The 27,815-nt window shown below is 43.8% G+C and overlaps 5 protein-coding genes across 6 annotated transcripts in view; 3 read left to right on the forward strand and 2 right to left on the reverse strand.

Annotated features, from left to right (window-relative positions):
* Positions 1-189, reverse strand: part of arl11 (ADP-ribosylation factor-like 11) — a 5,849-nt gene extending 5,660 nt beyond the window's left edge. The window contains exons 1-2 of the mRNA XM_084346899.1: positions 139-189; positions 1-42 (exon numbers count right to left, since the gene is read on the reverse strand). The exon at positions 1-42 is cut by the window's left edge and continues 101 nt beyond it. The gene's annotated coding sequence lies outside the window, so the exon portion shown is untranslated. The remainder of the gene's footprint in view (positions 43-138) is intronic.
* Positions 190-3,371: 3,182 nt separating this feature from the next.
* Positions 3,372-7,652, forward strand: eef1b2 (eukaryotic translation elongation factor 1 beta 2). Its single transcript, XM_084346895.1, has 7 exons — positions 3,372-3,530; positions 6,140-6,262; positions 6,345-6,474; positions 6,558-6,624; positions 6,900-7,025; positions 7,350-7,417; positions 7,521-7,652. The coding sequence occupies exons 1-7, from the start codon at positions 3,451-3,453 to the stop codon at positions 7,605-7,607; spliced, it is 681 nt and encodes a 226-aa protein (XP_084203021.1). The 5' UTR covers positions 3,372-3,450; the 3' UTR covers positions 7,608-7,652.
* Positions 7,653-8,650: 998 nt separating this feature from the next.
* Positions 8,651-16,304, forward strand: zdbf2 (zinc finger, DBF-type containing 2). 2 transcript variants are annotated; one of them, XM_084346931.1, is made up of 11 exons: positions 8,651-8,738; positions 9,631-9,730; positions 10,092-10,132; positions 10,234-10,264; positions 10,597-10,693; positions 10,825-10,982; positions 11,101-12,001; positions 12,082-12,207; positions 12,288-12,637; positions 13,659-13,821; positions 13,901-16,304. In XM_084346931.1, the coding sequence occupies exons 3-11, from the start codon at positions 10,111-10,113 to the stop codon at positions 14,780-14,782; spliced, it is 2,730 nt and encodes a 909-aa protein (XP_084203057.1). In that variant the 5' UTR covers positions 8,651-8,738; positions 9,631-9,730; positions 10,092-10,110; the 3' UTR covers positions 14,783-16,304. The 2 variants fall into 2 exon arrangements, with proteins under 2 accessions (XP_084203057.1, XP_084203058.1); XM_084346932.1 differs by having other exon boundaries at positions 12,321-12,637.
* dytn (dystrotelin) lies at positions 16,300-21,231 on the reverse strand. The gene is made up of 14 exons (XM_084346933.1): positions 21,155-21,231; positions 20,645-20,719; positions 20,188-20,392; positions 19,792-19,877; positions 19,580-19,659; positions 19,408-19,479; positions 19,166-19,329; positions 18,965-19,076; positions 18,756-18,889; positions 18,513-18,669; positions 18,370-18,422; positions 18,070-18,211; positions 16,827-17,295; positions 16,300-16,504 (listed from the first exon to the last, which is right to left on the reverse strand). The coding sequence occupies exons 1-14, from the start codon at positions 21,189-21,191 to the stop codon at positions 16,404-16,406; spliced, it is 1,887 nt and encodes a 628-aa protein (XP_084203059.1). The 5' UTR covers positions 21,192-21,231; the 3' UTR covers positions 16,300-16,403.
* A 1,090-nt stretch (positions 21,232-22,321) lies between these two features.
* cd59a (CD59 molecule (CD59 blood group) a) lies at positions 22,322-27,569 on the forward strand. Its single transcript, XM_084347702.1, has 5 exons — positions 22,322-22,429; positions 22,513-22,597; positions 23,720-23,821; positions 23,923-23,996; positions 26,470-27,569. The coding sequence occupies exons 2-5, from the start codon at positions 22,543-22,545 to the stop codon at positions 26,590-26,592; spliced, it is 354 nt and encodes a 117-aa protein (XP_084203828.1). The 5' UTR covers positions 22,322-22,429; positions 22,513-22,542; the 3' UTR covers positions 26,593-27,569.
* The last annotated feature ends 246 nt before the right edge of the window (positions 27,570-27,815 follow it).

Here is a 27,815-nt window from a genome sequence, read left to right on the forward strand (position 1 = left end):
TCGATGTCAGGTCAATTATTTAATGACAACGATGAAGGAGCCCTGCAGCAATACACAGAATAACATCATAAGCTAAAACAGATATATGATACTGTGTAGCAGAGGTAATAGTAGTGAAAATAAAATACTAAGACTTACAGGAATATGAACAGAGATGAACCTCCAACCACCATAGCAGGAACATAATAAAACAGATACTCACAAAATGGCCGACTACTAACTGAGCCAGTGTATCACTAATAAGATACTACTCCCTAGTGGCCAGGAGTACTCCTCAGTTCTCTGTAACTGGCTGCTGTTGTCTCAGATATCAATCTATTTCAAGGTGACTCAGTCTGAACACGTGTGATGGACCTGCACACTATTGTAAAAAGAAAGAAATGTACATTAGGTGGTGCACTTTTCTGGGTAATCATCAACTGACTGATCTTCTTCCACCAGTTACTGATGGTGTAATCTGACTCGTGGAGCCTTCTGCTGTAACAGACCTCCATGATGTTGTAAGTACTCTTATTATCACAGTGTTCATGATGGGTCGAACATAACACAGTACTTCTGCTTTATTACAGGAGGATGAAGACAATACTTCTGTTTTATTACAGGAGGATGAAGACAATACTTCTGTTTTATTACAGGAGGGTGAAGACAATACTTCTGTTTTATTACAGGAGGAGGATGAAGACAATACTTCTGTTTTATTACAGGAGGAGGACGAAGACAATACTTCTGTTTTATTACAGAATGATGAAGACAATACTTCTGTTTTATTACAGAATGATGAAGACAATACTTCAGTTTTATTACAGGAGGAGGACGAAGACAATACTTCTGTTTTATTACAGGAGGAGGATGAAGACAATACTTCTGTTTTATTACAGGAGGAGGACGAAGACAATACTTCTGTTTTATTACAGGAGGATGAAGACAATACTTCAGTTTTATTACAGGAGGAGGACGAAGACAATACTTCTGTTTTATTACAGGAGGAGGATGAAGACAATACTTCTGCTTTATTACAGGAGGACGAAGACAATACTTCTGTTTTATTACAGGAGGAGGATGAAGACAATACTTCTGTTTTATTACAGGAGGATGAAGACAATACTTCTGTTTTATTACAGGAGGAGGACGAAGACAATACTTCTGTTTTATTACAGGAGGATGAAGACAATACTTCTGTTTTATTACAGGAGGATGAAGACAATACTTCTGTTTTATTACAGAATGATGAAGACAATACTTCTGTTTTATTACAGGAGGAGGACGAAGACAATACTTCTGTTTTATTACAGGAGGATGAAGACAATACTTCTGTTTTATTACAGGAGGATGAAGACAATACTTCTGTTTTATTACAGGAGGATGAAGACAATACTTCTGTTTTATTACAGAATGATGAAGACAATACTTCTGTTTTATTACAGGAGGAGGATGAAGACAATACTTCTGTTTTATTACAGGAGGATGAAGACAATACTTCTGTTTTATTACAGGAGGAGGACGAAGACAATACTTCTGTTTTATTACAGGAGGATGAAGACAATACTTCTGTTTTATTACAGGAGGAGGACGAAGACAATACTTCTGTTTTATTACAGGAGGATGAAGACAATACTTCTGTTTTATTACAGGAGGGTGAAGACAATACTTCTGTTTTATTACAGGAGGATGAAGACAATACTTCTGTTTTATTACAGGAGGAGGACGAAGACAATACTTCTGTTTTATTACAGGAGAAGGATGAAGACAATACTTCTGTTTTATTACAGGAGGAGGATGAAGACAATACTTCTGTTTTATTACAGGAGGATGAAGACAATACTTCTGTTTTATTACAGGAGGAGGACGAAGACAATACTTCTGTTTTATTACAGGAGGAGGATGAAGACAATACTTCTGTTTTATTACAGGAGGATGAAGACAATACTTCTGTTTTATTACAGGAGGAGGACGAAGACAATACTTCTGTTTTATTACAGGAGGATGAAGACAATACTTCTGTTTTATTACAGGAGGAGGACGAAGACAATACTTCTGTTTTATTACAGGAGGATGAAGACAATACTTCTGTTTTATTACAGGAGGAGGATGAAGACAATACTTCTGTTTTATTACAGGAGGATGATGAAGACAATACTTCTGTTTTATTACAGGAGGATGAAGAAGACAATACTTCTGTTTTATTACAGGAGGATGATGAAGACAATACTTCTGTTTTATTACAGGAGGATGAAGAAGACAATACTTCTGTTTTATTACAGGAGGATGATGAAGACAATACTTCTGTTTTATTACAGGAGGGTGAAGACAATACTTCTGTTTTATTACAGGAGGATGAAGACAATACTTCTGTTTTATTACAGGAGGATGAAGACAATACTTCTGTTTTATTACAGGAGGAGGATGAAGACAATACTTCTGTTTTATTACAGGAGGGTGAAGACAATACTTCTGTTTTATTACAGGAGGATGAAGACAATACTTCTGTTTTATTACAGGAGGATGAAGACAATACTTCTGTTTTATTACAGGAGGATGAAGAAGACAATACTTCTGTTTTATTACAGGAGGATGATGAAGACAATACTTCTGTTTTATTACAGGAGGATGATGAAGACAATACTTCTGTTTTATTACAGGAGGGTGAAGACAATACTTCTGTTTTATTACAGGAGGGTGAAGACAATACTTCTGTTTTATTACAGGAGGATGAAGACAATACTTCTGTTTTATTACAGGAGGAGGATGAAGACAATACTTCTGTTTTATTACAGGAGGGTGAAGACAATACTTCTGTTTTATCACAGGAGGGTGAAGACAATACTTCTGTTTTATTACAGGAGGATGATGAAGACAATACTTCTGTTTTATTACAGGAGGATGAAGACAATACTTCTGTTTTATTACAGGAGGAGGACGAAGACAATACTTCTGTTTTATTACAGGAGGATGAAGACAATACTTCTGTTTTATTACAGGAGGATGAAGACAATACTTCTGTTTTATTACAGGAGGATGAAGACAATACTTCTGTTTTAGTACAGGAGGATGAAGACACTCTGCCGCCACAGAGGCAGATGCAGGAGGCCTGTTGAGGTTTACATCTTTCTAAAATAACTTTGGTTTTAGTTAATGAAGGTGTCGCTCCACAATGCAGCTTCAACGCTGGAAATGACAATGAGGAGGAGGGTCCACCGACCTGCACTCTTCTTTCTCCTCCTTACCCCCCCTTTTCCTTCTCTTCTCCTCCTCTTCCCTCTCTTCCTCCTCCTCTTCTCTCCCCCCCTCCCTCCTCCGTCCTTCTCCTCCTCCTCCTCCTCCAGGTCGGCGCTGAGGAGGAGGGGTCTGTCTCCGGGTATAAAGCCGGCTCTTCCCGCCTCCTCCGTCCTTCTTCTCGCTCCTCCGGCGGCTCCTTCTTCCTGTCCTGGTGCGCAGCGGATCATCTTCATCATGGGCTTCGGTGACCTGAGATCATCCTCCGGCCTCAAAGTGCTCAACGACTTCCTGTCGGACCGCAGCTACATCGAGGGGTGAGTACGTTCACCCGCCGCAGGAAGCGTTCAAACTCCGGCAGAGACAAGCTGCAGCTGCCGGCGGCGCGGCCATCTTGGCTCCACGCTGAGCTAACGGTGGCTAACAGTTAGCTGACAGACTGCTAGCGGAGCACAGAGCTGAAATATAACATCAGCACGTGGACGTGAAGCTGCAGAGTCTCCGTCAGTGTGACAGGTGTGACCTGAGTGCACAGGTCACAGGTAGCTCCATGCTAACGGCCGTCCGCATCCAGCCACATGGTGCTAACATGCTAACTGACGCCATGTTGTTACGTGTCTCATGAAGCGTGCAGACAGACTGAGCACTGACAGGACCCTCAGTTCTTCTTCTTCTTCTTCTTCTTCTTCGTCTTCTTCGTCTTCTTCTTCTTGATCAGCACAGCTCCTGATCTCAGTTACATTGATAACTGACCGTTACTAATGTAACGGTGTAAAGTTTATCTGTGTGTGTGTGCAGCTGCTGTGATACTTCCTGTCCGCAGGGGTGTGTGTGTGTGGCTGTTGATGACATACTTTGTGTGTGTGTGTCCAAATTCAGGGGCTGCAGCCTTCACGGCCCACGGAGGCCGGGTCCTTCGGAGAGACCTTGAAGGCCTCGTCCACCGTTGTTAAATGGGACGGTCTAGCCTTCGGAGTGTTTCCTGGTTGTGTCACCAGGTGTTCATGCATTAAAGGCTGTTTTGGTTCAAATCTATCGAACGTGTACATTTAGTGTGTGTACAATGTGTCAAATCTAAATTGAATCATCAACATTACAAAATAAACACGAACCCATTGGTGAATAACAACTATATTTACCATAGCATCACCAGCGTCACATGTTTTAACTGAAAGTTAACATCTGGAGGTTTTATAGTCCCTTGAAGTTTAACATATCAGGTGTTGGATGTTCAAATGACTAAAAGCAGAGTATAAACCCATTACTTAAATTTGAATGTCATGTCTGCGCCACTTGATGTCGCCATTTTCTCTTGCTTCCTTTTCTGTTTCGGGACTGAGCAGCGTCACGCAAAGGATCTTGGGATATGGGAGGCCACGAAGGATAGTAGTGGTGCGTCCTCCGAAAAGAGGGAAGGCTAGGCTGCATTTGAAGGAGCCTTTGAATTGGGACAGCCTTCACGCAGCGTTGTGACTAGGGCTGTAGCTATTGATTCTTTTTGGAATCGATTAATCTAGCTCTTTATCGATCGATTAATCGTATATACATATTTTTTTGCATTTTTAAACAACCAAAACAAATAATGCATGACGAAAATGATGTGGCTGTAAAATGATCAACCATTTGGCTTTTATTTCTTAAAAAAACAGAGGTATTTCTTACAACTCCAACATTTGGCTCCAAAACTTTATTGCAATTTACCCATTTAGTGCAAGTGCACCAAATGTTTTATGTAGATTTCTACACCTGCAGCATTTACCATTAGGCTACTAACAAATAATATATAATCTCTGGGATAGGCCTATTTGCTATGGTAACCTAGCAAACTTTGTGTGCACGCATGCTGTGATATATATATATATATATATATATATATATATATATATATATATATATATATATATAAATTAATGTTATGTTATACATAGCACCAAATCACAACAGAAGTCATTTAAGGGCACTTTTGCTATAGAACCGGTCCGGACCGTGTTCATTTAATTAATAATTTCTTCATCGTCGCGCATCTACAATTCTCCTCCGCTCTGTTTTACGAAGGGAGGAGCTCCGGACCGACGTAAACAAACACGCGTGCACACACACAGACAGACAGAGAGAACATGTCACGTCGGTCTCAACTGTCTGTAAAGCAGATATCGTATCTACATTTTAAACGCGCACAAACTGATTCTGGCGAGCATGCAAACGGGAGGCTAACCCCCCCGGAACCATATCATAGCGATATTCAGCCATATCGCCCAGCCCTACTATATACTCTTGCAATTGAACGTGAATAAGTTTACTAATTAAACACATCAACGCTAAACATCATATCAAGTCAAACCGCATTACGACATCGTTATAAATACAGTAGGCTATGCTATTGAAATCGGCGACCATCAATGTAAAGAGGCTACGTTACCTTGCTTCAGCGCTGCTTGGTGAAACAGCATGGTGGTGTGGATGTTTTCGGTTCAGATGCTGAATCATTGAAGTTGTACTGCTGTGGTAAGCGAGCTCTGCTTTGCAGTACTTACATTCCACCTTGTTCCCTTCCGTTTTGAGTGTGTAATGATCCCAAACTTTAGACTTTCTCTGTCTTTCACGGACATCTTGACTCTCCGCCATCGTGCCAACTAAGTGAATGTATCACGTGCTAGTGGTGTGCTTCCTTAACAACGGTCCGTGTGGAACATTCAAGATCCCTGCGCGTCATAGGAATTTAACGACGCTTCGAGGCAGAGTTTTTGCCTCGACCAATTTTTGTAATCGAGTAACTCGATGAATCGTTACAGCCCTAGTTGTGACGTAATTGGCCTTCAAATGCGCCCTTCGTGGGCTGCAGCCCCTGAATTTTGTGTGTGTGTGTGTGTGGATGACATACTTCCTGTCCTCGGGTGTGTGTGGATGACATACTTCCTGTCCTCAGGTACGTCCCCTCCCAGGCCGATGTGGCGGTCTTCGATGCAATCTCAGCCGCACCTTCTGCAGACCTGTGCCACGCCCTCCGCTGGTACAACCACATGAAGTCGTACCAGAGCCAGAAGAACAGGTGAGGACGGTGATGGTGTGTGTGTGTGCGCGCATGTGTCTGTGCGCGTGGTCAGTGGTGAAGCCCCGTCTCCTGCTGTCAGTCTTCCAGGTGTGAAGAAGCCTCTGGGTCAGTACGGCCCTGCAGGTGTGGCAGACACCACCTCAGGCTCCGGCCCCGCCTCAAAGGACGATGATGACGATGACATCGACCTGTTCGGCTCAGACGACGAGGTGATGTCACAGTGATGTCATCACCATATAAAATATGTTCAGGTCGTATTTATCTGAATTATTCCCTGATCTGTGTCTTGCAGGAAGACGCCGAGGCTGCCAGGCTGAAGGAGGAGCGACTGGCAGAGTACGCCGCCAAGAAGGCCAAGAGTAAGCGACATCACACTGACAGCCAATCACAGTACTGATGAGCGGGAAGCTTCCTGATGGGTCAGCGTTACCGTCTGTGGCTGATAAACCAATCAGCATCAGACTGTTGAATCTCTGCTCCCTGATTGGCCGACTCTTCATGATGATTAACCTATCACCATCTTTCGGCTGACTGCCTGATGGACACCTTATTCATTCACCTGAGAGAGTCTCTGACTTCCTGTTAGTGCTTCAGAGGGTCTTCCATGGTATTCACTCCTCCTTCTCCCCCTCAGAGCCCACCCTCATCGCAAAATCTTCAATCCTATTGGACGTCAAACCGTGGGACGACGAGACGGACATGGCGAAGCTGGAGGAGTGTGTGCGCAGTGTTCAGATGGACGGGCTGGTCTGGGGACAGTGTAAGTGAACGACACTGGGATCAGGAGCTGTTTGTGTTTTGCTGACTGACATGTCGACATTTGTTTTTGTATATTTGAATGTAAAGTTTTTTTGTTTTTAGACGTTCTGATGAGAACATGGAAACGACAGAACTCTGATCAGTTACTGTTATTAGGACTGATTATCGATTGATCTGTGCAGACTTGATGATGATCCAACTCACCATCTTTCGGCTGAACATGAGATGAAACTTTCTGATCTGAAAAATCTGCAGAGACCAGTCAAAGATCCTGACTGATTATTGATTATTGATCAGTTATCTAATTATTGTTTTGTTTCTGTAGCTAAACTAGTCCCAGTGGGTTACGGCATCAAGAAACTGCAGATCGGCTGTGTGGTCGAAGACGACAAGGTGAGCACGTTTACCTGTGGCAAACCTTTTTTTAAACGTGAAGGTGAGCTGGAGTGAATGTTTCCCTCTAACCTGCCTGTTCGTCCTGTGTGCCGTCTGTCAGGTGGGCACAGACATCCTGGAGGAAAAGATCACAGCCTTCGAGGACTTTGTTCAGTCGATGGACGTCGCTGCTTTCAACAAGATCTAAACTCAACAAACATGACGTTAATAAAAAGCACTTGAAGAGAAAACAGTCGCTGGTGTCTGATGCTTATTTTCTACCCACAGTTGAACCTTCAGTCTGAGATCAGGGAATAGTTCTGATGTTGTAACCTGGAGGGATGATGATGATGATGATGATGATAATAATAATAAATTATTACTTGAGGTAAAATATGTCCTCTACTCATTTAGAAACACTTCTTCAGTCTTTTTCTCTTCACTGCCACCAGTCAAACTGTGTTGCATCATAAAAACACATGTTGACATTTGTTAAACTTGTTAAATTTGCTGTCCTTGTATAAACCCCCTGATGTCCCTGTACAAACCCCCTGATGTCACTGTACAAACCCCCTGATGTCCCTGTACAAACCCCCTGATGTCACTGTACAAACCCCCTGATGTCCCTGTACAAACCCCCTGATGTCCCTGTACAAACCCCCTGATGTCCCTGTACAAACCAGCTGATGTCCCTGTACAAACCCCCTGATGTCCCTGTACAAACCTGCTGATGTCCCTGTATAAAACCAGCTGATGTCCCTGTACAAACCCCCTGATGTCCCTGTACAAACCTGCTGATGTCCCTGTACAAACCTGCTGATGTCCCTGTATAAAACCAGCTGATGTCCCTGTACAAACCCCCTGATGTCCCTGTACAAACCCCCTGATGTCCCTGTACAAACCAGCTGATGTCCCTGTATAAAACCAGCTGATGTCCCTGTATAAACCTGCTGATGTCCCTGTACAAACCCCCTGATGTCCCTGTACAAACCAGCTGATGTCCCTGTATAAACCTGCTGATGTCCCTGTTTAAACCCGCTGGTTTGTTTACATCAGACAGTCTGAATGAAGTAGGACTGAGCCACACAGATTAATCAGATTTCCAGGTGTAGTTTGTGTGTGACTTGCTGGGGGCGCGCACAGTGTGTGTGTGTGTAGTTCCCGCTCTGACCTGTGGGCGGCAGCGTCTCCTCGCTGTTTTCTGGCTCTTTCCCGCCATGCCGGAGTTTGAGCAGCAGAAGAAGAGTCAGACCGGAAACTAAACAGAGCGGCGGAGCAGCGCGCGGCGGAAGAAGGACTTTAATCTGTGTGAAAGTAAACATCAAACAAACAGCTCCAGGTAATCGAACGGATCGATTATCGATTATTTACTATCCGGGTCATTCAGCAAAACCAGCCAATCAGCTTCTATTTCGGACAGCTGCTCTGCTAACAGGCTAACAGGATGCTAACAGCTAGCCTTCTGCTAACGCTAACAGGAGCTGTAACGGCGGTGACACGTCACCACCAGCTGTGTCACCATGGTGACCACGTGGCTGTGTGAAGGACGGTTTTAACGAGCCGTGATTAAACCGGACATGTTAGCATGCAGCTAGTTAGCTTCACTCAGACAGCCAATCAAAGCGCAGTGAGAAGCGGCAGCCAATCACAGCAGAGTCACAGCTGTGCTGTGATTGGTGTACGTCGCAGAGACGACAGCAGGTCTGATCAAAACAACATTTATATTGTTGTTTATAAGTATGAAGAACATGTGGTCAGTCAGTGGATCAATAATCAGGCACAGATGTTATTGATTGAACAGAAGTCTCATTCAAACATGTTTGTTTATCGACTGACTTTAATAAAGTTGTGACAGTGAGGAACCTGTTCAGAGATCAATACCTGCTGTCTCTGATTATCATGTGATGTGTTTATGCTCTGGATCGATACATCTGCCATTAATCTATGACAGACCAGCACTGACCCTTTGGCTCGATTGATTGATTGATTGATTGATTTACTTGGTTATGGACAGACCTCATGATAATTGATATCTTTGTGTCAGTTGATCTTCTGCAGCTCTTCTGGTGATGATTTCATAAATGAACAGAAACATCAATAACATTCAAATCAGTAATATTGATTTTTAATAAATGCAATGGAGTTCTGTTGATGTTTTAGCTGTTGTGCTGTTAGCATGATGCTAATAGCTATTAGCATGTAGTATGTTAAATCAGCTGTTTCCTCCTCAGGCTCATGGACCTTCCACCTGAAACTCTCACCTGGTTACCATTGGTTACAGCATGGAGTGCTCTGATTGGGCGGATTACTCACTGACTGCACTGTGTCCAGGTGAGACGTCCTTCACATTTCATTAACGTCACAAATAAACATTTAGTTTCAGTTTTAGTGTAAATTAACAGAATATTAATAATCAAAACACCAGACTTTATTTGACATTAATGGTCAGTGAGGATGTGACGTGTGCTGCTGCTCACCTGGACATAACACTGATGGCTAGTTCAGGTGATGTCACAGTCCAACAGTCACCTGTAACAACAGACAGGAGGCAGCCATGTTTGCTTAGTTTTTCTGCTTTAATTCAAAGAATTGATCAGTGATTTAACTGTGAAGTGACGTGTTTAGCGACTCAGTGTGTGAACCTGTTAATCAATAAAAAACATGTGATCACTGATTATCACGTCTGTTTCAGAGCTCCAGTCAGCAGCAGCATGTCAGACTCCTCTGATGAAGGTAAACACTAAAAACACACTGATGATAGATCTTATACATCATTACCACACTGATTATACTGTGTGTGTGTGTGTGTGTGTGTGTGTGTGTGTGAGTGTCAGATGACCAGAGGAAGGCGGAGTCTACCAGCAGGTGAGTCTACTTGTTGACTTTTCTCACTCTTGATCACAGATATTAGAGTTCAGATTCCTCCACCAACCAAACTCTGTTCACTTTTCTCAGAATTTAGGAAAAAAGCAACATGAGCATGATTTTACCTTTATAACAGAAAAACATCAGAACATCTAGAAGTTTTGTCTGAATTTAGTTTTTGTGCCACAAAGATCGGCATCAAACCTTCAAATCTGAGAATGACCAAACTGTTGTCAGATTATTTACAGAATAAGTGTTTTAGCTCAACCTGATGTTTTTGCAGGATTATATAAAGTGTTCCTTTACTGGCTCACTGCCTCTCTGTCTGACAGGATGTGGGCGGAGTCTCAGCCAGGTCCATCCAGGTGTCAGCCCAGCAGACAGGGTTACTGTGGATACTGCAGAGTCCTCTACAGCAACCTGGACCAGGTCCAAACACCTCACACACACTTGATATGTACACCTGAATCTGACATACTGCACCTGAGCTGAGGTCATGTGACCTGAGCTGTCCTATCAGTTAACAGCACGTAAATGACATCATACATCTCTTCTCTCAGCACCTGTCCAGTCTCAAACACCTGGACTCTGTCCGGACGTCCTCCCGAGGCTCCAGCACCGTCTCCTCTGCCAGCAGCAGCAGAACCAAACTAACCCTGCTGGAGCGCTTCCTGCAGGATGTCCTGCAGCACCACCCGCACCGCTACAAGGACCTCAGGTAACTAAAACAAAAACACCCTCAGAGCTACAAGTACCCCAGGTAACTAAAACAGACATACCCAGATTGATTGATTGATCGATTGATTGATTGATTGATGTGTTGGTCTCTCCATCAGGCCGTCACACGCTGACCTCCCGTCGGTCTCCACCCCTCCTCTGCCGAGGGAGGAGCTTGATGAACTCCGTTTCTCTGACGATGACAGCCGGTCGCTAGGAACCCGTGAACACCTGCCCAGCTCTGATGACGCCTCCTGTCAGCCGGCCAATCAGGAAGAGGGCTGCACACACAGCCAATCAGACAAGGGGGCTATTCAACAGAGGGTGTCTGCACTAGTCAGAGAACAGGAGGAAGAAGGGGCCGCCCCCGTAGGGCACACACACTCATCACACGCACAGGCTCTGCCCCCACTAGTGCAGGCTCCGCCCCCACATGTACAGGCCCCGCCCCCCATCCACAGGAAGGCCCACAGGAAGACGAACAGGAGGAAAACCAGTGACTCCTCCTCCTCACCACCCCACAGGGCTCCAGACCCCAACCCGGAGCCCAACCCTGGTCCAATCCCTGGTCCTCGGGCCCCCTCAAACCTGAGGCCTTGCAGGGATCTGGGCCCCAGCCCTGATCTGGACCCTGGTCCCAGGGTCTCCTCAGACCTGAGACCCTGCAGGGGTCCGGACCCGAGCCATTGTCTGAACCCTGGTCCTCGGGCCCCCTCAGACCTGAGGCCCTGCAGGGGTCCAGACCCCAGCCCTGGTCTGGACCCTGGTCCTTGGGCCCCCTCAGACCTGAGACCCTGCAGGGGTCCGGACCCGAGCCATTGTCTGGACCCTGGTCCTTGGGCCCCCTCAGACCTGAGGCCCTGCAGGGGTCCAGACCCCAGCCCTGGTCTGGACCCTGGTCCTCGGGCCCCCTCAGACCTGAGGCCCTGGCTGAGCTGGCAGAAGGAGAGAAGGGAGGCTCATAAAGAGGAGACGTTCTCATCGGACCACAGCGACCCTCTGGACCAGACCATCGAGGAGGTCCGTCTGTTTGTCTCGTGTACATGTTGTTGTTGAGGTCACAAGGAGCAGCTGATTAAATCAGGTGTTTTGTCTATTAGGTGATTAAGATGTGTTGTTATGGCGTCACTTCCACGTCCTGCCAGCAGGAGGAGACAGAGAGCTTCCACTTCAGCCTTCCTGTCTCCATGGAAACACAGAGTGATGACTGGGACTCACCTGTGCAGGTATGAGGGATGTGGCAGCAGTTTGCGAGGTCACGTTGTTTTCTGTTTGTTATTTGTTATTCTCTCCTGCTGGTTTACAGCGTGACACACTACCCGCACACACACCTGTCCAGGTGAGCCACGTGGACGAGCAGGACCTCGGCCGTCTGATGGACGTTCAGGTGGACCTGGAGGACCAGGTGTACTCGTACCAGCTTGACTCCGCCCTCCGTGGCAAGCAGCGAGCAGGGGGCGGAGCCAGGCATAAGGAGGGTTTCTGGACTCTGCCGATAGAGGAGGTGCTGCCTGCCCCGGCACACATCCCAGAATCCTTCAGGGGGAAGACCTGGACCCAAATCGAACAGGAGGACGAGGAGAAGGTGGAAAGACTGGTTCAACAGTTTAGACGGGACAGATTCATCTGCTACTTCGACAGCGAGTCCTTGGCCAGGTGATACATACACTCAGCTGTACTGTTAATATATACACACTCACCTGTACTGTTAATATATACAGACTCACCTGTTAATATATACACACTCACCTGTACTGTTAATATATACAGACTCACCTGTTAATATATACACACTCACCTGTACTGTTAATATACACACTCACCTGTACTGTTAATATATACAGACTCACCTGTTAATATATACACACTCACCTGTACTGTTAATATATACACACTCAGCTGTACTGTTAATAAACACACTCAGCTGTACTGTTAATATACACACTCACCTGTGCTGTTATTATACACACTCACCTGTACTGTTAATATATACACACTTACCTGTACTGTTAATATAAACACACTCACCTGTACTGTTAATATACACACTCACCTGTACTGTTATTATACACACTCACCTGTACTGTTAATATATACACACTTACCTGTACTGTTAATATAAACACACTTACCTGTACTGTTAATATAAACACACTCACCTGTACTGTTAATATACACACTCAGCTGTACTGTTTATAAACACACTCACCTGTACTGTTAATATACACACTCAGCTGTACTGTTTATATACACACTCAGCTGTACTGTTATTATATACACACTCAGCTGTACTGTTATTATACACACTCACCTGTACTGTTAATATACACACTCACCTGTACTGTTAATATACACACTCAGCTGTACTGTTAATATACACACTCAGCTGTACTGTTATTATACACACTCACCTGTACTGTTAATATACACACTCACCTGTGCTGTTATTATAGACACTCACCTGTGCTGTTATTATACACACTCACCTGTACTGTTAATATACACACTCACCTGTGCTGTTATTATACACACTCACCTGTACTGTTAATATACACACTCACCTGTGCTGTTATTATAGACACTCACCTGTGCTGTGTTGTCCAGGTCTGATGTTACATATATTTTAATATTATTAAATACCTGAAAGTTGTTTTTCTGCTGATGTCATCGCCGTCAGGTACGGTAGGCGAAGTCAAAACAAGAAAGTCCGAGCTGAGAACCAAGAGGTGGAGCCAGACGGTGGCACGCTGCCCTTATTGGATGCTGATGAAGATGACTCTACATATGTCAGAAGGAGGAGGAGGAAGAGGCGGGCCTTCAGGGTGGCGTCAAGGTGTCAGGTAAGAACAAGGGTCATTCTCACTGTCTGAAGTCACTTCCTGTTGGTAGAAAAACTTAAGCTGTTGTGCGTCCCTTCAGGTGGTCAAAGTCAGTCACAGTACTCAGACCGTCCGATTGGTCATCCCAGCTGTCTGTCAGCCACCTGCGGAAGCTCCTCCCACCAGCATCCCTAGAGCCAATCAGGATGCAGCAGAGAGGACTCCTGATGTTCAGACGTGGCGCTGCCTCCCTCCATCGTACTCAAACATTGTTACGCCTCTGCAGCCTCGCACCTCTCTGATCTACCTGCTCTGCTCGCCATCAAGCCCCGCCCCCACCTGCACACCTGCAGCTAAGCGCTGCAGAAAGAAGAGACGTCCGCTGGACCAGCAGGGGTTAAAGGTCAAATACAAACAACTTCCTGTCAGGTTCTATGACCCCAGCAGCAACCGCATCCTCAAGAACCCCCCCAAAGGCTTCCTGTGGCGCAGAGGCTCCGCCCCCTCCAGCCTGCCGCCGTCCTGCGTCCGTCAGCTGTTCAGAAGTTTGAGTCCAGACCTGAACGCCGACAGGCCGCAGGGAGAGGGGGCGTCAGGATCGTCCAGGGTCAAAGGTCACAGGTCGTCAGACTCATCCTTCAGCCACGCTAACAGTTTCCTCCTGAGCACGCTCAGTAGAGACTCAGCACCGAGCGACAAACAAGACGCAGTCAGGACACGGGGCAGGACGTCTCAAGCCCCACCCCCTTCACCCCACAACAGGTCAGAGCGGGGGAGGGGCGGAAGGAGGGACAGGACACGCCCCCTAGCCTCCAAGAGGAGAACCAGGGCTCAGGCCACGCCCCTGCAGCCCAGGAGAGAAGGCCTGCGACGGGCTGGACCCGGCAGGAAAGTCCCCGGCTCGACAGGCCCGCCTTACCCTCCCTCTCCCCGCAGGGGGAGGGCTCGCAGGGGGCGGGGCTGCGACAGGAGCCGCAGGTAGCAGAGCACCTGGTCAGGTAACGTGATACCTGGCCAGGTAACAGCCTCGTTTATAAATGTAAAAGATAGAATTTGCCTCCATGCAGCAGTCAGGACATTAAATGATCAATAATATTTGATCAGGAAATTAAACCTAATTGCTGATCGAGTCTGTTCATAAACGAGGCTGCTGGACATTAAAGGTATAGTTGGTAATCCTGTTCAGAAACACTTTGTTATACTGGGTGAAATGGTCTTCCCACCCTGAGAGTAGTCCAACATAATGTGTTCAGAAGGACTGAAATAAATCAGACCTCTGTGGCAGCTGCAGGCCTGTAAAGACTCTGACCAATCCCTGCCTCTCGGTCCGAGTTGAAAGAACCAATCAGATGCCTTCATGTCTCGTCCTGCCTGCACCCCCCTCTGTCCCCCCCCTCCCTGCCGGATATATTCAGCACACTGCATATGGAGTTAGCAGGAGATCCACTCCAGGTCAGAAGGTGGCGGTAATGCACCTAACAGTTGTTTGCCAAGAGCCATAAAACAACAGCAGAAGAAGAGTTAGCACAGTTAGCAGGAGATAACAGTGGCAGAGGAAATGCAGCTACAGTAGCACTTCCAGAAGTGATGCAGAGGTTGCTGTCTTTCTGTTGGACAGGTAATTATTTGTTTTGCTTCGGGGGGATTTGTTATTTTCATGAAATATGTAACGTTAGCCAACTTAGCTACTTTTGTAGCTTGTATTAGTCCAATGCTAACGGCTCTTATCTGCCCTGCTGACTGACTGACTGTCTGATGGGGGCGGGGCTTTGGACGGAGCACTGACGGGAGGGGGAGAAGGGGGTGGAGCTTAGACGAGGTGCCACTTTCAAATCTTGCTAGCTCTCCAACATTACCAACTATACCTTTAATGAACTCCGTGTGGAAGTCTGTAGATGTCGATATTAAAATTAAATCATCAACCAGAAAAAGTCATTTTACGTTTGTGTGCAAATGAGAAAATGAAACATTTGAGTCTTTTTTTCATGTGAAGATGTTAAAATGTTTATTTTGTTTTTCAGTTTGATATTTTCTCGTTCATGATGAAACATGAGCAGCTGATTTTAATTTAACATCATGAAATGAAATTAATTGTAAGATTGAACATTTTAACATTATCGTGATGAAAATGTCAGAAAATACATTTTACATTTTGTCTTAAAACTGTAGAACTTTGTTACAGGTCATGTTTGGATGAGAGTTTAAGTTTTTTCTCTTTTACATGAGAATTAGATTTTAATTGTTAATGAGTTCTGTTATTAATCACAAGAATAAAAACTGAAGGTGTTCCTGCACACAAATGGAAAATGAAACTTGAAATATTTGATTCTAATGTTGGCAGCTGAACGTCTCCATAAACACACCTGAAGCATGAGTGTGTCAGGTGAGACGGCCTTCAGGTACTGTTGTTGTTTGTTAATGTCTCTGCAGTTTTTATACATTTACACTCGCTTATTCAAATATTAAATGAGCTCATGTTGAATAAAAGACTTTTATAACCTGAATGAGTCTCTGTGGTCTCTTTTATCACCACTGACAAACTCTGAGCCAGGTGAGACGGTGTGTGTGTGTCTTAGTGTCTGTGTAAATGAGCCCTCAGGTCTTCAGTGTGTGTCCACGTTTGCTCTCACAGCCACCACCAGGTGGTCTATCGAGTCTCCCACCTGGTCTGCAGCCTTCAGAAGCTCCGCCCTCTTTCTCTCACCTGGAAAAATGAAGTTAAAGAGTGACGGAGAGAATGATGTGAGCTTCAGGTTCCTCACAGACAATCTGTAAAAACCAGCATCATACATCTCACTGCCGCAGAATAATTTGCTGATCAATCTGGAAGTTTTACACTTGTGACAAATATTTATCTGTTTATTAATACCTGGAGACAAAACTGAACCAGTCTTATTTAGTCATTGGTTTTATTGTTTATTCTGATATTTTCATTAATTAAATCCATTAATTTCCATCCTTCATATTAATTTAATACAATCTGTATGGGGTTGTTCTTTATTTTTTATAATTAATATAAGACTCACCTGTCTGTCTCTCTGTCCACCTGTCTGTCTCCATCACCGTCTTCAGTCTGTCCACAGTCTCCTGCAGCAGCTTCTCTGGACTACAAATCCCACAATCCTCTTCTTCTTCTCCTTCAGACAGGCAGGTGTCTTCTACCTCTGTCCCTGCCTCCTCTGCTCCATCCTGTTTTCCTACTGGACGACAGAGAAGCCTGTCACTTGCAGGCTCCTCCTCCTCTTCACAGAGCATGTCATGTGACGGAGGTGTGTCCAGGTGCATTGTGGGAGATGGAGTTTGTTGTTCTTCCTCACTACACTCGTCTTCTGTCTTCAGCAGCACTTCTTCCTGTTCACCCTCCTCTTCCTCGTCATCTGTGTCAGATGTTAGCGTGACGTGTTCTTTCTGCGCATCAGCGCTCTGTTGCGTGTTGTCTTCAGCGCTCTGGGGTGTGTCGTTGGTGAGTTGTTGAGCCTCCATCTTGTTCAGAGCCTGTAGGAGAGACAAGCAACTATTGAAAAATATCAACTAAGACTCCCAAGATGCATTTCACTAACCAACAGCCAATCATTGAGCTTTAATAAGTTTACATTTACTTGTTTATGTTTATGTATTTGTATACTGCGGAGCTGTGGCTTGGTTTTCACGCAGGTGACGTTTAGGTGTCACCCGTATGTTAACCCGTGTGTCTACCCATGTGTGTACCTGTGTGTCTACCCATGTGTGTACCTGTGTGTCTACCCGTGTGTCTACCTGTGTGTGTACCCGTGTCTACCTGTGTGTCTAACCGTATTTTACCCGTGTGTCTACATGTGTGTCTACCTTTGTGTAAACCTGTGTGTCTACTCGTGTCTACCTGTGTGTGTACCCGTGTGTCTACCTGTGTCTAACCGTGTGTGTACCCGTGTGTCTACCTGTGTCTAACCGTGTGTGTACCCGTGTGTCTACCCGTCTGTGTACCTGTGTGTGTACCCGTTTGTCCCACGTGTGTCTACGCGTGTGAGTACCTATGTGTCTATCTGTGTGCCTACCCGTGTGTGTACCCGTGTGTGTGTCTACCCGTGTGAGTACCTGTGTGTCTACCCATGTTTTACCCGTGTGTCTACCTGTATGTCTACCAGTGTGTGTACCTGTGTCTACCCGTGTGTCTACCCATGTTTTACCCGTGTCTACCTGTGTGTGTACCTGTGTGTCTATCTGTGTGTCTACCCATGTTTTACCCGTGTGTACCTGTATGTGTACCTGTGTGTTAACCTGTGTGTCTACCTGTGTGAGCATGCCCTGCAGACAGAGGTTGTTTTCTTTCAGTGTCTCCATGGTAACCTCCATCTCAGAGCACCTGTCCTCCAGGATGCCCTGCTCTGATTGGACAGTGAGCCTCCACGCCTGCAGCTGCTGCTCCAACAACCTGAGAACAACCACAGAAGAAGACAATGACCCGATACTCCAGACCGGTCTGTGATTGGTTGATTCTGTGAACTGTGTCTCCAGGCTGGTCTGTGATTGGTTGATTCTGTGAACTATGACTCCAGACTGGTCTGTGATTGGTTGATTGTGATCTCTCACCATTTGTCTCTCTGCAGGTTTCTGACCTCAGTGATCAGAGCCGCCGCCTTCAACTGATCAACAACACATTATGATTATCGATAATCATATCAAAGAATCGTCAACATATAGATCATGTATTGATGAGGTCAATTAGAGGTCACCTGCTGAGGCTGCGTCTCCTCATCAGTCTGCAGAGCTATAGAGGAGCAGGGAGGAGATCGCACCGAGGCATTATGGGAAACATCTCTGTCAGAGGAGGGACTATGACTGACAGCTGAGGCAGCCAATAGTGCGGAGGGATGAGAGGGGGGCGGAGCCCTGACAAAAAAACTTTAAATTATTAAAAGGTGTTTAACGAGAGTGTTTAATCATTAAAACTTAAATTTAATAAGGGATGATGTCACCTGTTCTGAGTATCTCCTGGCTCCGCCCACATCAGGACCCTCCCCCTTTCAGCCTCTCTCTGAGCGTATCGCTGTGGTAACACAGCATGACGAGCACTGTGCACTAACGAGGACAGAGTCTCTCTCCAGGTGGGCTGACAGACACAAAGTGACAACTGTAATGCTACCTGTGTGATGGTACCTGTGTGTGTTTACCTGTGTGTGTTTACCTGTGTGCAGAACTCGAGCACTGGATGGTGAGTTTTGTGTTTTCTCGTCTGTCGGTCCGTCAGGAAGCAGCTCTGACACAGGTGAATGTTCACACACTTCATGCAGCGATACCTGAACACACACACACACACACGACTGAAGGACCTGTGTTTATTGGCTACATTAGAAAGAAGCAGTCTGATTGGTGGATGTTGGCTCACCTGAGTCCAGTGATGGGGAAGGTCTTGCAGGTGTGACAGCGGACACTGTGACTGACGCTCTGACTGACGGACAGGCGATACAGAGTGGGTAGCCATAGCAACAAGTGTGGTTCGCTCTGCAGCCATGACAACACGTGTTGTTCACCTGCTGTCGGGGTCAACACCTGTAAACAGGCAGAGTCAGTTTGTCGCCATGACGATCACCAATCAACCGCAGCTGAGGTTATTCTTTGTGTTCTCACCCCGTTAAAACATGACCTCACCGCCGGCTCCACAGCACCGAAGATTCCTTCTTCCTGCACCGCCGCAGGAACCTGAACACACCAACAAGAATGAGACAGAGAGAGAGAGAGAGAGAGAGAGAGAGAGGAGAGGGCATGCTGGGAAACGTAGTTTGTTCTGTTTTTTTTTTACCTGGCTGAGGTCCTGCAGTAAAGATCTGAGTCCAGACCTGCTGACTGATCCTGAACTGTTCTCTGCAACGCTCACCAGAGCTGCAAACACCAAGTAAGACAGTACTTTATTCTGAAGGGAACACAGTGCTTCCTGACAGTCAACATGACCAGTGTATTTAATTCTGAAAGTCAGGCAGAATAAACTGATGACAGTGAGAGGAAGGTTCTCACCTCTGTATTTTACCAGCAGAGTGTCAGCTGACAGAGCGATGAGAGCAGTTTGAAGAGAACCAGCTGATACAGAACCAGGCTGACTCCTGAAATATAATATACAGACACTCCATGAAGGTTCTCACTCATCCAGGTCATTGTGATTCTAAGTGCTGTATCGTAGGCAACTGGACCTTTTTCAGTTTCTTGATATAGCAATATATATATATGTATGTATATATACAATGTATGTATATTTGCTATATTTGCAGACTATATTTACAGTCTGTATATTTGTTAACTGTATATTTGCTGACTATATTTACAGTCTGTATATTTGTTAACTGTATATTTGCTGACTATATTTACAGTCTGTATATTTGCTGACTATATTTACAGACTGTATATTACTCTGACCTGTCATACAGTCTGAAAATCAGCCTGCAGGTCTCCTCTGGAGCCTCCACAGTCACATGACCTGGCACTTCCTGTGACACGCTGTGGAACATCCTGTTAAGGGTTCGGGTCACTTCCTCTCTGTTCAGCCACGTATCCTGCGGTGGCTTAGCTCCGCCCATCAATACGAATGCCACTGTGACATGTCGAACAGACACGACGTCCACTGACAACACACAGACACACAACATCAGGCGGCAAAAGACAAAGACAGGAAGTGGAAAATAAAACATGACAGAATGAGAGAATTTCAACATAACAGGAAATAACAAAAGTACAACTCAGTACCAGACTGCACATATACACACTGACTGCACATATACAGTAGTACACACTGACTACACATATACACAGTAGTAGTAGTAGTAGAAACACTAATAGTAGTAATAATAGTAATAAAGGTGGTTTCAGGACTCACTGTGACAGAGTTTCTGCAGAGACAGAAGCTTCATGGAGACTCTGTAGACGGATGGACGGATTTCATTAAGTCCTTCTGAAATGACAAATAAAGATCAATAAAAACATTTAACAACAATATTTGTACATCAACACTGTGACTATGTTTTGTCTTCACACAGCCGTGAACAGTAGAAGTCAGTAGAGATGAGTTTACCGATGCTGTCCAGATCCATGCTGAGTTCCACGTCCAGACACGTCACAATAATTATTAAATAGGACTAATTAATTATATGTACTGTTGTTACAGAACCCACAACAATGTTCTGGTGTTGTCAGATAAAAAATAGTTCAGCAAAAACAAAATCCAGTTTCCAACATGTGACCAGAAACAGTAGATTTACATCAGTCGAACAGAAACAGACTCACCACCTTCCTTTCAGGGATGAAACAGACAAACTGAAGCTGCTGAATTATGAATGAAGGTCTCATTTATCATCACAGCTGCTTCTCACCTGTCAGCTCCACTCACCTGCTGTCTGTGGACCAATCAGCAGCAGGCAGATCATTCTGAGGAAGTGACGAGTAACTAAAACAACTGTTACTGTATGAATGTGTTTCTTAAAAGTAAACTGTCCACATGTCCAGGAAAACACGACATGAGAAGGGGAATCATGAGTTTCTCCAGCATTAACCTGCTTTGACCTTTGACCTCTCGGAGGGGGGGGTATACAGAATACTTTCTGTATTTTAAATCATCATGTATCTTCAGAGGAAGCCGACTGAGAGGCTGAATTAGTAACAAGAGTGGCCTGATGCTGAAAACACACTCGGTACCTCCTCTGCTCTTTGTCTCTGTTGCCACTGAAGCTGATTGTCTCCGTCTCTGAGCTCTCTTTGTTTCTGGGTCGTTCGAGGACAAAACACTGCGTCTTTTCTTCTGCACTGAGATAAACGCTGAAACACAGAGCCTCTCATCCACCACCACCATCACATCATCACATCATCACATCATTGGCCAGAGCTGGAACCATGCTGACAGTCTGCAGCCATGCTAGCAAATCTGTGAAGCTGGATTCTGAGATAAATGCTAACATCAGCTGGCCAATGTGGAGGTTTAGTGTTTACCATGTTCGCAGTCTTAGTTTAGCGTGTTAGCATGCTAAACTCAGCCCACCTGAGGCTGATGTGAAGTCATCAATTTTGCAGGTATTTGGTCATCATCCAACATATCGGACATTTAACATGTTGAGCTGACGATGGCGCGAGTTCAGAGGACATAACATCAGTCAATAACGTAACATAACTTAACAAAGGTTATGTTATGAAGTAATGTCGAGTTACAGACTAATGTTGCATTATTAATTAATATTATGTAATTGACTAATGTAATGTTGTTAACTCATTTTATTAACTAATAATGTTATGGACACATGTTATGATATTGACTAATGTTAATTTATTTTTTAATGTTATGTTGTTAACTGATGTCATGTAATTTACAAATATTATGTTATCGACTATTGTTACATGATTGACTATCGTGTTATTGACTGTTAAAAAGATGGTTTTATTGTGAAATGACGATGTATCTGACAGGCCTGATCTCATGTTTACAATCCTCTAATATTCAAACTGGCATTTTAATGAAAAACAATGAAAACAATGAAAGTGATTGACTGAAACCGTCTCCTCCCAGTGGACGTGGCCTCTCCACTGTCAGTCAGGGTATCCACTGTGTCTCTTCTGTCCTCAAATCAACAACAGAAGTAGTGCTGAACTGCAGTATCACTGCTGCTGCTGCTGGGTGAGTTCACACTGTGTTAGTTAGTCAAACGTTTGTTCAGTGTTATTGTCTCCACATGAATGAACATTCTGCTCTGCTTCCAGATGAGTGTGTGAGCTGTGCTGAGGATAAAAATGAAGCGCACCCTGGGAATCTGTCTGGTGATCTGCTCCGCTCTGATCGGACTTGGTACGTTTGATATCTTCTTTGGTCCATCTGATCATGGATTTCCTCATTTCAGGTTTGATTCCGCTTCATCACATTTGATGTACAATCATCTCACATCACGTTTAAGATGTGAACAGAGTTTTGGTCACTGCCAGTTTAAAATGTTGGCAGTGTACTTTTCTGCAAAGCACCAGTAAGTTAATATCTTAACATGTAAGAGGAAACTTTCCATACCGACAGTTGTACTTAATGCACCATGTAAGACGATGATGGTGGAGTTACAGGTGAGACGGCTGCAAAGCCAGACACCACTGTTGGAGCTGGGGTTAAAACATCTGTAAGAGTGAAACCGCTGGATATTTAAAACGGGACATTGAGGTGTTTTCCAGCTGTGTTTGTGGCGACAGAACCAGGTATTTTCAGACAAAACATGATGTTTTCCTGAACCAACCAAGTGGTTTTTGTGCCTAACCCTAACTTGAACATAAGCAAAGTGTTGAGTATGAAAAAAAGGTTTTCTTTTCCAATATTTATTCTGGCAACTGGGTTGTTAGGGTTAGGGTTAGAAGAAATGTGGTTATAGTTACATATTATTTTGTAAACTAATTACATAATCCTGTTACTACCCAATCCTTCACACATACACACACACACACACACACTTTGCAGCATGTTTAAATGGTTTTGATGTTTTGATGTTGTTTATTGGTGTGAAAGCTTTAAATTGCTCTGAACTAACGATGGACTCTGAACTTCTTGACCCTTAGGTCAGAGATTCACAGAATTTAAACATTCAAAATCAACTTAATAATTTTAGTCGCTGGATACCGGCCGGCTAAATGCGCCCAATTTATTTCATCCAGATCCAGGCATTATTTCCTGAGAGATTAACCAAAATCATATCTCACAATTTTGAAGAAAGCAAGAAACAATTCCTGGATCCGTCTCTTTATCAGTTAGTGATCTATTCTGGGCTGAGACTCCAACCAACCAACCAACCAACCGACCATCAAACACATTGGAAATAAAACCCCTTCACTTTATGAGACGTGTTTATTTCCACCTTGATGAAGGGTCAGTTACACACTGTAGAGGATGGAGCTGTGTCAGTGCTGCTTATATGAGGAACGTTTTCTGTTTCAGGATCAGCCATCCGCTGTTACAGCTGTAAGGACTACACCGCCAGCTGCTCCAAACAACGAGACTGTAGCTACGATGACGCCTGTCTTACACTCACCGAGAGAGGTAACTGTACACCTTGACCTGTACCATAACCACAGACAATACTGGACTCTGGTTGGCTGAGCTTCAGTGGTTCAACTGTTTGTGTTGTGTTTGTCGTGCAGGTGGGATGACTTACCGTCAGTGTCTGAAGTATTCAGACTGTGAGTACAGCCGACTGGCCCAGATGTTCCCCCAGGTAACCACGACTCTACCTGCCATGAGACATCCTTCTCATCTGACCCAGGGCTCAACTGTTACTGACAGATCACATACAGCAACGTACAGCGACATACAGCGACATACAACGACATACAACGACATACAACAACAGAATCATATAGACACCACACAGTGAATCATATAGACACCACACAGTGAATCATATAGACACCACACACAGTAAGTCATATAGACACCACACACAGTGAATCATATAGACACCACACACAGTGAATCATATAGACACCACACAGTGAATCATATAGACACCACACACAGTGAATCATATAGACACCACACACAGTGAATCATATAGACACCACACAGTGAATCATATAGACACCACACAGTGAGTCATATAGACACCACACAGTGAATCATATAGACACCACACAGTGAGTCATATAGACACACACAGTGAGTTATATAGACACCACACAGTGAATCATATAGACACCACACACAGTGAATCATATAGACACACACAGTGAGTTATATAGACACCACACAGTGAATCATATAGACACCACACAGTGAATCATATAGACACCACACACAGTGAGTCATATAGACACCACACAGTGAATCATATAGACACCACACAGTGAATCATATAGACACCACACACAGTAAGTCATATAGACACCACACAGTGAATCATATAGACACCACACAGTGAATCATATAGACACCACACACAGTAAGTCATATAGACACCACACAGTGAATCATATAGACACCACACACATTGAGTTATATAGACACCACACAGTGAATCATATAGACACCACACGCAGTGAATCATACAGACACCACACAGTGAATCATATAGACACCACAGTGAATCATATAGACACCACACAGTAAGTCATATAGACACCACACAGTGAATCATATAGACACCACACACAGTGAATCATATAGACACCACACAGTGAATCATATAGACACCACACAGTGAATCATATAGACACCACAGTGAATCATATAGACACCACACATAGTGAGTCATATAGACACCACACAGTGAATCATATAGACACCACACAGTGAATCATATAGACACCACACACAGTGAGTCATATAGACACCACACAGTGAATCATATAGACACCACACACAGTGAATCATATAGACACCACACAGTGAATCATATAGACACCACACAGTGAATCATATAGACACCACACAGTGAATCACATAGACACCACACACAGTGAATCATATAGACACCACACACAGTAAGTCATATAGAGACCACACAGTGAATCATACAGACACCACACACAGTGAATCATATAGACATCACACACAGTGAATCATATAGACACCACACAGTGAATCATATAGACACCACACAGTGAATCATATAGACACCACACACAGTGAATCATATAGACACCACACAGTGAATCATATAGACACCACACAGTGAATCATACAGACACCACACACAGTAAGTCATATAGACACCACACACAGTGAATCATATAGACACCACACAGTGAATCATATAGACACCACACACAGTAAGTCATATAGACACCACACAGTGAATCATATAGACACCACACAGTGAGTTATATAGACACCACAGTGAGTTATATAGACATCACACAGTGGGTTATATAGACACCACACACAGTGAATCATATAGACACCACACACAGTGAATCATATAGACACCACACAGTGAATCATATAGACACCACACACAGTGAGTCATATAGACACCACACAGTGAGTCATATAGACACCACACACAGTGAATCATATAGACACCACACAGTGAATCATATAGACACCACACAGTGAGTCATATAGACACCACACAGTGAATCATATAGACACCACACACAGTAAGTCATATAGACACCACACAGTGAATCATATAGACACCACACAGTGAATCATATAGACACCACACAGTGAATCATACAGACACCACACACAGTGAATCATATAGACACCACACAGTGAATCATATAGACACCACACAGTGAATCATATAGACACCACACACAGTGAATCATATAGACACCACACAGTGAATCATATAGACACCACACAGTGAGTTATATAGACACCACAGTGAGTTATATAGACATCACACAGTGGGTTATATAGACACCACACACAGTGAATCATATAGACACCACACAGTGAATCATATAGACACCACACACAGTGAATCATATAGACACCACACAGTGAATCATATAGACACCACACACAGTGAATCATATAGACACCACACAGTGAATCATATAGACACCACACAGTCAGTGAATATATGGAAGTGTGTATATGTATATAGATGATGACTTGTGAACATTTTAATGATGCTGATCTGTATTTCAGTGAAAATTGATGGTTAATTCAAACCAGACCTTCCTGAAGCTGCTGACTTGTTCTTCCACCTCATCAATAACTTTGTTGATCATCCCCAGGTTTCCAGCTTTACCTTCAAGTGCTGCAACTCTGACCTGTGTAACTCCGCCCCCTCCTCTGCAGTGAGCTCTGTGATTGGTCTGTTGGCCTCGGTGGCCGTCATGTGGTGGTGCATTCACTGAACAGTGTCGACGCACAGTGTCTTCTCTAACTCATTCATTATAATTATTTCTATGATGTGAAGAAACAGTTTCAGCAGCTGAAAACGTTTAAAGCTTTCTCGCTCAGTCATTTTATCAATATTCATATTGATCACATCTGAAGCGTTTGATTGATTACACATTAGGAGTTCACAGCTTTCTCACTCTGTTTGTATTTAGGAATAAAAGATGTGAGTCAACATGAAACCTTAGCAACACATTATTTTACAGGTCAGCTACTTTATTATTAATAATAATTAATAAAGTTTCCTTAAGAGAACGAGGTGAGTTCATCATGAAGACTTCACACACATGAATCTGAATTCTCTTTATTCTCACATTGTTATTGTCACAGTAAGTTGATCTCTTCAGAAGTGTTTGCATGTGACCGTGTTACAGGAGGAAAATGTTTTTAATGTAGTTTATAATCACTCCATAATATGAGTTTCAGCGTCAAACTGATCAAAACCCCATTTTATAATAAGATATATAACGTGTATATTTACACTGAGACAAATGTTCTCCATTCACCATGTGCTGCAGTGTACTCATGGATGTAACAGATTACTTTGATCATGAAGACCTTGACCCTTCAAACAGTTCTGAACAGTCTGTGTTCTCCTGAGTGGATTCATGGACGTTTATTGTGGACTGACATCAGAAATGAGTTCCAAGATTTAAAGAAAAATCTCCTTAAAAATCAAACTTGTTTAATCAAATATTTCATTCTTTTAAACCCACATAAATATCCATTCATTTACAGAGACGTTATGTTTAATAGCAATTTAAACTACACAGAAACAGGAAACTGCACCTTTAACTCCAGACCTGTCAAAATAAAGTGTTAAACTTTGAAAATGATGTGAGGCTGCTTCGCTCTTTAACTCTGTTTGAAATGAAAACAGCTTCACAACAATAAGTGTACATGAACATTAAATCAATAAATGGTGACAAACATACAGAGTCTCTGACTGATTGATTAGATATTGATGATTGAGGTCAGATTTCTGCTCTCAGGTCTAATTATCAATTATTGATTTTGAAAGTTTTCTGATATGACATGGACTGTTTGTTTCTTTATTCTGCTGCCGGAGGAAATGAGACAAATCATTTTATCAAAAATAAAAACATATTTATTAATGAACGAACAGATACACGTTCGGTTAAAGTTGTTATTTTAACTATTAGTTGAATGCATTTAACAG

The sequence above is a fragment of the Pagrus pagrus genome, assembly GCF_965226575.1.
Source record: "Pagrus pagrus genome assembly, chromosome: 24".
Lineage (NCBI taxonomy): Eukaryota > Metazoa > Chordata > Actinopteri > Spariformes > Sparidae > Pagrus > Pagrus pagrus.